Source organism: Tuber melanosporum (assembly GCF_000151645.1).
Source record: "Tuber melanosporum whole genome shotgun sequence assembly, scaffold_306, strain Mel28".
NCBI lineage: Eukaryota > Fungi > Ascomycota > Pezizomycetes > Pezizales > Tuberaceae > Tuber > Tuber melanosporum.
Window position 1 is genome coordinate 29,663 of NW_003298982.1, and position 9,499 is coordinate 39,161.

Genomic DNA, 9,499 nt, shown 5'->3' on the forward strand with positions numbered 1-9,499 from the left:
CAGCGAGGAACACATGGAGCAATCAAGTTACCAATTCGGCCAGTATTCAGCCTACTTCATCGCTCGGTTGCATATATTTCGTGCTTTCTTTCAATAATGAGTACCTTGCGAACACGTTACAATTCATGACAGCAACTTAGGCTTATGCAGGACATGGTGAAACCTTAACCAAGGTCCTCTGTTGATTGATTTCCTCCTTGTGTAATATAAGCAGGCACTTGAGACGAATTCTACAAATCATTTATTATTATCACTGATTCCCCTTGATTGGAAAAAATTGATAAATATTTCTCTGCTACTGACCGAGTACCAGTATACCTAGCAGCGGTCGTCCTTAATCCCAAATTTAAGAGGCATTACTTTGAAACAAAATTGGAGGCTCCTTAGGTAGTGAGCTCCGAGAGTCACTTGAGAAATAATTAGCTAAGCTGTTTGGAAGTAGCTCAAAAAAGAGAAAATGGAGATCATTGTCTAGAGCAAGTAGGCATTGAGGAGAGATATAGGGAAGTCAATGATGACTGTGAGGAATGGATGAATATAATGCCATGGGCTAGCGAGTAGCAGGATGAGTATTTCAGATATTTTAGTAATGCGGAGCCGGATATCTCCGTTCAAACCCCATATGAGTATGACTCAATCAATTGACTATTTTACGTAGTTTTGTTAACATACGGACTACCTAGATGGCGGTTTCACAGTGGACAGAAAAGTGAATATCTAGTATTATCTAAGGGGACAATCAATCTACCTAGTATACTGGCAATATCATCTGAACTGGAGAGAATATTCTCAGAAACCAAGTATACAATCAGTGATTAATGGCATTCACTTGGTGCAGATATGATTGAAGCTGTTCAATATCTCCGGAGCTTGCAGTCTACTGATTGGATTGACGAAATCGCTCATGGACCTTAGGAACTCATTTCTTGTAGTTGTTGTTTCTCCTTTCTTTTCTTGTTATATTTCTTGTTTTTCATTCACTTTGTTCGATAGGGAAGTACAGCTGCCGTTGTGAGACTCCCAGAAAGAAATTAAGTTTAAGACAAGGTGGTCTGAGAATATGCGATCTGTTAAGATAGATAAAGCAATCCTCGAAGAGGATTGTTCCCTGGTTCGATTCTCAACATCGACTATGTGGGAGACTCTGCTCATTAAATACTTGAACGGAAAACTTCTTATCTCTAGGATATCTGGCATAAAGAGAAAGAAACAGGACACGTATCCAAACTCGGACTCAATGACAACTATCCACCTCAATGTTACCCAAAGACACGTAAACAGGACGTATAGGTGTAAAATAGTTAACAAGAAAGTATAATCTTAAATAAATGGTGTAATGTTATACCTATGACCACAGGAGTAAAATAACGGGAAGAACAAGACAACACACTCAACTATCAACACTCTTTCCCGCAAATGGCCCCGGCCCTATAATGCTCCCTTTTCTGGTAGCTTCTACAATTCACTCATCAGGAAAACTATGTCTTTTGAGTATTAATGATGGCAATAATTACTTCTTCAAATGCAGTGAATTAATTGCTTTTGTTTGAAACATTTGGGCTTTCTGGATAGCTTTGGCTTTATTTTGGTCGGCTTGGGTCGGGTGGGCCTGGCATCATTTGGGCCGGGTTTGGGCTGGGCTCAGCAATTTACGGCCCGGGTCTGCCCATTGCGGGGCATGAATGCTTTCGTTCCGTTGCCCTATCTAAAGTGACGGCTCCCTTCCGTTTGGCGAATATTTTTACGGTAGAAACAGACGCAATACAGAACAGAACTGTCCCAGCCAAACACGGCCATACCTGTTCGCGGAGGCCAACAGCAGTCACACTCACCTAAAGCTAAGAGGCAGAGTTACACAGAGTACCCCTCCACCCCACCAAGCTTCCACTTGTGGATTCGTCCAGCCTCCAATCCGTTAGCCCACAGCCATCCTCCGCTGTTCCTGAACCCTACGATAACGTTCTTCTCCTCAGCATCTACGCTCTCTACGCTCTCGGAGGTACAACTCTAGAGAAACATGCTGGATGTTCTCGGCTTTATTGAAGAACGGGGTGGGAACAAGGAGGTGATTCGTGAAGCTCAAACAAAGAAGGAGATATTCGCCTGTTGAGGCGGTTGACGAGGTTATTGAGTTGTACGATGAAGGCCGTATTGGTCTGTATCCAGCTCCGTTCCCTGATCTTTGAGTTTTGCTAATTGCGTATGTAGCAAGATTCAATGTCGACAAAAAAGGCCAAGAAATCAAAACGACCCAGAAGCAGATTGTTGCGAAGAAAAAGGTAAGCCTCTATCGAAACGTTCGTTGCACTTGTAAGCAGTCTTCCAAACGGGCCACGTAGGCCGGGCCGAATTAAAACCGGGCCTAGCGGGCCGAAATCTATGAAAGTCTACGCTGGCCGAAACCCTAGAGAGGCCTTAAGTTCCTAAGCTCGGCCCGCCTTTGTCACTCATCCAAGCTCTCAACATTCATGCACCATTACAACAAAATGTTACGACCGAAAGTTGGAATTAATCTGGATGAAACGAGCCATGCCCCATGACGATAGTTTTTCAATACAAGGTCCTACGCCTATGGTTCCCTAGGATGCCTGATAGGTTTCCCCCGGATGATGGAATTAGGCCTCTATTGAGCTTAGGCAAATTGTCGCGGCAGCTTTCCATGGCCCGGACCACATCCTATAGGTCACCATATTTCCAGTGAATCCAAGCGTCCGCCTTCGAGTGCGGACTAGACGGACGGCAGCGCACGGTAGAACCCCCGGGACTGAAGGGCGGGCACCGGGGGCCTCCCCAGAGGAGAGACGCGACACGCCCCTCCATGTGAAGACCGGGCCACGCAGGGACCTTCCGTGTCCTACGGATAACCGCCGGAGGATGCCATTTGCACTAAGACTGGCTGGACTGCGATCAAACCACTAGGACAGCGGCCTTCATGAAAGACGGACACCGAAGACTTTTGGGAACACTCCCTATCCCTGGCTTGGCCAGTTGGGAACACTGCTCGAAGGAATGGTTGCTGACACGAAATATAGGCCAAAGAAGACGCATCCATCCTCATAGAACAAAAGTCAAGTTAGAGGCCGAGAAGAAAGAACTTGAAGTTAATGCTAAAGAGAAGAAGAAGCAGTTATACGCTAAACTCCGCACCATTGGGAATATTGTTCATAACTCTGTTCCAGTGAGAAACAATGAGGACAACAACGAACTCGTCAGGAGCTGGGCTGCAGATGGAGTAATGTTGAAAAGTGCAGTTGTCTCTCCCACCACGATGTGCTTACCCGGTTAGACGGATATGAGGCAGAGCGCGGTGTCAAGGTAGTCGGACACCGTGGCTGCTTTCTCAAGCGGTGGGGTGTGTTTCTAAACCACGCATTGATTAATTATGGATTGGCGTATTTGGCGTCAAAGAAATACACCCCACTTGAGACGCCCCAGTTTATGCCGAAGAATATGATGGCCAAGACTTCTCATCTAGAGCAGTTTGATGACGAGTTGTATAGGGTGAGTGTGTGTATTGCGATGAATGAGCGGGACACACAGAGTACACAAGAAGGGTTCTAACCAAGTGGCGCAACAAGTTTCATATGGAGAGGAGAAGAACGACAAATATTTGATTGCTACCTCCGAACAGCCCATCTCCGGTCTTCATGCGGATGAATGGCTGCAGCAGAAGGGGCTGCCTATTAGGTACGCAAGTTTTAGTTCATGCTACAGTCGAGAGGCGGGGGCCCACGGAAAGGATGCTTGGGGTATTTTCAGAGTTCACCAGTTCGAGAAGGTAAAGCTACAAAACCTTTTTGACGGGTTCCCGCTAAGAAAAGCCCAGTTGGAGCAATTTGTCATCACACATCCTGAGAAGTCTTGGGAAGCGTTCGACGAAATAATCAACTATTCCGAGGAATTCTACAAGTCGCTCAACATCCCTTACCGTGATGTCGCTATTGTGTCTGGTGCGCTCAACAACGCCGCGGCAAAAATATATGATGTCGAGGCTTGGTTCCCTTTCAAGGGAGAGCACAAGGAACTCGTTGGTTGCTCCAATTGCACCGATTATTTCAATATAATTTATTTATCCTTGGATCGCCGACCCGGCATCAACAAGAAAAACACAAAACTAAAATGAAAACTAAAATAAAACACAACCATGAACAAATTCATCTCGCAACCCTCCAATCAAACATAAATCCAAAAATCGCTACCAGCATGCTCACGGGCGCTCATCCCGACTAGCGGGATCCCGGAATAATGCGTCTTGATGCCTCGCACCCCTCCTCCCAATATCGCCCTCCAACACATCCAAATTATCACTCGCCCTTGCCCAAAGCAAACTAAACAATTCATCCCAGCATCTATCCTGTTTCCTCACATGACCTATCATCGCTCTCCTGTTCTTAAACACAGCGGCACAACTAGGGCAACAGACACCAAAAACAGGAATCTTCATGGCCCAAAAAACGACCAAGCTGTTCCTCGTGGCGTAATCAAGTTCGTGCCACATGCCAACCATCTGTTCCCAGTAAACCCCAGCCCAGTCATCAGCACATTCCGGGTGATGCGCGATGTGCCTATTGAACATCTACTTAGACGTGAATATCCGGGTACAACATGCACACATGTCCGGCCTTCCAAATAATGCAAACATGTATTGGCCCATATTGGAAGTATGTCTGACTGGGTGGTCGTCATACGAGTCATGCATCACTACTGTCAAGGTGCCCGCACGCTTCACATACAGGGTGTGGTCAAAGGTGTTACCAGCAATAATCCTCTCACCGTGTACAACGGAAAGGTGTGAAGGAATTCCCAGTCCCAGGTAATCATGCTAGGTCCACCAAGTCTTCCAGGCTGCGATCTGTCGATCATCATATAGTTTATCAGGCCGTAGAGTGTTATAGCGAGAACACTGGGTCCAATGTCGACATGTATCCCTCCCAATACAGTCATCATGACCAACAATGCCGGTGCTCGATTGAATCCGTAGCAACACTAACGCGTCCATCCGGGTCAGTCCACGCAAGTGTCGGGGTGGCTGCGGCCTGCGCTCGTAATAGCTGTGTCCTTCATCCTTGTGCCACTGCAACCATTCTCGCTTCCTTTTATCCTTTGCGATCATGGAGTATTCTATGCCAAAGCATAAGCCTTGCCAGTATCGAGGCTGTGGCCTAAAGAATACCGCTGCTTTCGCCATCTTATCCACCAGCTCATTGCCATGTATGTTGGCGTACCCGGGAACCCATCAGATGTTAACTTGTTCAAAGCAGTTAATAAGTGGGCACAACGCCTCCCACATACCCGCAGATTCCCCCTCGCGTGACCTATCACGAATGAGGGATATAGCGCTCGCACAGTCCGTAAACAAGTCAAGGTACCACTATAATACAGTGACACATCGTGCAGGGCACACACAATGGCTAGCAGTTCGCACTCAACGATAAACCAACCAAAGGGTACAGCGTGTCCATGAGCCTCTTCGTACATGGCACCTTCAGAGACTACACAAGCCATTCCACACCCGAGTGAGGTCTTTGACCCATTGGTATATATGATGAGCGTTTCTTTCATTGACAAGTCCTCAAGTAAGCGGTGGTGTCGGCCAGCAGCACCCTCCTTAACCATAGTGGGAAAGGTGATACACATGCGTAGTAACCTCTTGTCTGACAGCATATGATATGGAACCATATCGGGTCAGCGCAGTCATCACGGACCGAGCCAAACCATGGATGGTGAGCACAGTACAGATAATTGACCATGCGGCTATAGAATCGACGCTGTAGATACTACCTCTATAAGGCAACCGGTGCTGTACCAAATTCAGCCATCAAAATATTGTTGGCAATCTTAATCGGACAGCGGAAAAGACTCCTTGAACAATCATTAACATGCACCTGAATTCACTTCACATACGGTCTGAAGTCAGCTACGAATTAGAGGCCATAATAAACTGCCATCAGATACCCTCACTGGAAAAGCAGAAACGTCTCCCATGTACCAAACCCCCCAACAGAACCGAACCTCCTCCCCAACGCCGAAATCCTCCTCCTTACACCTAACCCTCAATTCAATCAATATCCAACATACGCAGACATGTTTCCAAAGCAGTTGAACTGATAGCCAAGGATTTTTAAGTCTTCCGATGGCTCTATCTCGCTTCCATCCAACTTCAATGCCTGCCAGCTGACATCTCCAACGCCCAGCCACTTGGCCTTGATTAACCTAAACCCCATTCCCCTAGAATGCGCTACCCTATTGCAGTCCTCAAATATCTCCACAATATGTAGTAGGATAGATTGAACAAAGTCTGTAGCAACAGCAATAACACCATTATCGACATAGCTAATCACGATACTCCTTAGCGAAGATCGGTAGCAAAGTCTAGCTGTAAATATATCGGCGACATATAAGCCAAACGAAAAGGGCAATAACGGTGAAACCTGCGGTATTCCTTTAGTTGTCTGATATCGGCGGGATATGCGTCTGTTGAACCAGAATTGCACTACACATTTCACAGCCCACCTCCTCACCCAAGCAACGACTATCGCTGGACAACCGTGTGCCATGAGGAAATCCGACGGCAGATTCAAGTCTTTATTGTCAAAACCTCCTTCCACCTCAATGGAAACCAAAGCAGCTTTCAGGTGCTTGTTATAGGCAAAGAACTCATAAACAACTGAGATAGCATCGTGGCAGCCTGGTTTACGTCTGAATCCAAACTGTGTATCACCAGGGTTAATGTAGGAAGTGAGACTCATGAGCACAACACTTTCCGCAACCTTAGCTAATATCAGCAGTAAGTGGATCATTCTCCATGACTTGACAATGTCATAACGAGGCTTGTCGGCCTTAGGGATCAGGACTACCACTGGCGAGTACCAGTCCTCAATGTCATGGCATAACCTATAATCAACAAGACATTGGACGGTGACAGGATCTTGGCAGTGACAGAACCAAATATACGAATAACCAATATCATGCATTCCTGGTCCTGTATTAGCTGGACTCCGGCAATTGCCATTTCGATATCCACGGCAGGCTCCAATTCAATAGACGTAGGTATTGTCCATGACGTAATGGCAATAGGGTCAGGTTGTGCTGCAATGAGATCATGGATAGCCTGGTGATCACCAATACAAATACCACTATCGCTCACAATAGGAGGTATTGTGAATCGTGTTTTGATAGAATGGGCGTGGCCAAATATTTCGGGAGACTTGGCCTCTACTAGCCAATCTCTGATGTGGTCGTAACAACCGTTCACAAGAGTGTACCTGTATACATTGCGGGGTAATCTATCGTCTTCCGATCCGACATCACCCAGTCATATCGTCGCAGGGGTTCAACATCCTTCCACATCCGCTTAAGCTCATTTTTCCAGCACACACGGTGACTTCTACCTGTGCCACAGTGAGGCAGTCCATCAACAATGTTCCTAACACGCCCCCACAACTCTTTATCACCAAGTGACCTAAGCCGTTCAAAGCCTGTAGCAGCTTGGTCCTCCTTGCCTATCTTCCATCCTGGTCTGGGTCGCATCCCCACCGTAGGAACATTAGCTACCCACTGAAATATCTCCCCAGAGTGTTCTAACCCGGCAGCATTAACATATAGGTTGTAACTTGGTCTGGCCTTCCATGAGCACAGATCAAGGGTGTTAACATTCTGGAAGGTATGCTAGCGGGGAAGCGTAACACCACGTTGCTATTTTTGCAAGTAACTGAACAGCCATCCCGCGTGATTATTAACCTTCTGGTTGCTTGCAGCATTCCAGTACTTGTGACGTGCATTGAAGTCACCCACCAACACATCACACACCACCATATCCTCACACGCCTTCACAACGTCCGCCTTAGCCATTGCCGGACTTAAGTAGACCCCCTGCACATGAGATGGCACACCCCCATGTACATAGTCCACCATTACGCATGTCACATCATGTCCACCAACTTCAAACAACCCACACAACATGGAACGAACATAAACCTCCATCCCATATCCCAGAACAAACGATGACAAATTAAAGCCTGCCATCTCATGGGCAACATGACAACCACTATTCCCAACCGGGAGATCAATAACAAAAAACACATCAACATAGGAAAACAAATCAAGCGCCAGCAACCGATTCCAAACACCCGCCCACACATTGATCGCTAAGGCCATAATCCGCATTAATACGGTACCTCAGCTCATCCAGAATTACAGGCAATGGGCTTCTTCAAAAGCTCACTGAAATGGTGGCTTTTTTAGTAGAGGGGCCGGAGCCCAAAGCGGAGGAAGAGAGAACAGTGTTACCCTTAGCAGCGGTAGTGGCAGCCCACTTATCACGGATAATTCGGTCAGACTAAGGGATAGTGGATTTACCACAGCGGTGGTGGATCATTATTTTGACCGCCCTATCGGCCACTCCAAATCTCCTCGACATATTATCCGCAACCACAGGAGTTGCAGCACCTGAGGCGAGGGAGGAAGGAACAGAGGTGGCGGCAAGGATGGCGGGGCACTGGTTGTAGCCAGTAAAGTGGTCGGAATGTTCACACAGCAAACAAAGTCGAAGCAGATGCACACAAGCCTCACCTACACCACCAGAACAATTAAGTTGCCCACACTTGCGTGACTTGGAAAGGTGCCTGTTTTGGCAAAGACGGCGAGTCGAACACACTCCATGACAGAGGAATCAGAGGAGGGAGAGGGGTAACTTGTGCCCATAGAGGGCATAGGTTCAGGTGAAGGAGACTCCATGCTCCCTCACTCAAATGGTATCGAAAGACTACCTGGCTAAACCTTAGATATCTCCCGTTCGAGTACCCTTCAATGTGAGACGACAACACACTGTCAACGACACAAGTGAACGAAAAAAAGTAATGTAAAGTTAGTCGGGAAACAAAAAATGTTTGATAAAGCTGTGAGAATATAGAAGAGTCCCATCACAACCAATTATCAGCCTCGTAACCCGGAGATGAGATACAGGACAAACTCCCAGTCGGACACGGTCAAGGAATACGTTCACTGCCTTAACTCCACCCTCTGTGTGACGCAGTGTTCTCTCTGTTGCTTATTGGAGAACTACCAGACCACTGAGGTATACAATTAAAATCAACCCCACAGTGATGTTCGAATTCTAACTTGACAGATAGTGTATCAACGTCCCTGAACCCCTCAGGAAGTATATTCCATAGGCCTCAGAGCTTTTCCCCTTCAGCAAAGAGTCTTTGACCAATAACACCTCGATGGGAAGGGGTAACCCAAAGGCATAGACGCATAGACAGGGCCCAGGTATCACCAAAAGCTTGGGTATGGTTCCCGCCCTCTATGTACAACCACTCCGTTGATGGAACTAGTCACGCCTTTGCATACGTTTCTTTTTTTTTTCTTTTCTTTTTTTCAAAAAAAATGATATCCGGATGAAGAAAAAAATAGTGCTATGGTTCCGGAATGCTACACTCTATACAGGTTGTCCTCCAAAAAGCAACAATTCTTCCTGGTACAGTGATGGCAATACTTA

The 9,499-nt window shown here is 46.7% G+C and overlaps 2 protein-coding genes; both read left to right on the forward strand.

Annotated features, from left to right (window-relative positions):
• Positions 1-2,139: 2,139 nt before the first annotated feature.
• On the forward strand, positions 2,140-3,060 carry GSTUM_00001903001 (uncharacterized protein; the record flags this gene model as incomplete). Its single annotated transcript, XM_002839100.1, has 3 exons — positions 2,140-2,148; positions 2,209-2,279; positions 3,033-3,060. 3 exons carry the CDS (start codon positions 2,140-2,142, stop codon positions 3,058-3,060), a joined length of 108 nt encoding a protein of 35 aa, XP_002839146.1.
• A 52-nt stretch (positions 3,061-3,112) lies between these two features.
• GSTUM_00001904001 (uncharacterized protein) lies at positions 3,113-9,266 on the forward strand. XM_002839101.2 has 5 exons: positions 3,113-3,505; positions 3,579-3,778; positions 3,827-4,027; positions 8,912-9,076; positions 9,132-9,266. Exons 1-5 carry the CDS (start codon positions 3,454-3,456, stop codon positions 9,171-9,173), a joined length of 660 nt encoding a protein of 219 aa, XP_002839147.1. The 5' UTR covers positions 3,113-3,453; the 3' UTR covers positions 9,174-9,266.
• The last annotated feature ends 233 nt before the right edge of the window (positions 9,267-9,499 follow it).

Bases quoted from the DNA above. Each gene is read 5' to 3' on its own strand.
- GSTUM_00001904001 (XM_002839101.2), top strand. From the start codon at position 3,454: ATGGCCAAGACTTCTCATCTAGAGCAGTTTGATGACGAGTTGTATAGG. The intron at 3,506-3,578 runs GTGTGTGTATTG...TGGCGCAACAAG, and splicing joins TGACGAGTTGTATAGGGTGA to TTTCATATGGAGAGGAGAAG. The intron at 3,779-3,826 runs GTAAAGCTACAA...AGAAAAGCCCAG, and splicing joins GAGTTCACCAGTTCGAGAAG to TTGGAGCAATTTGTCATCAC.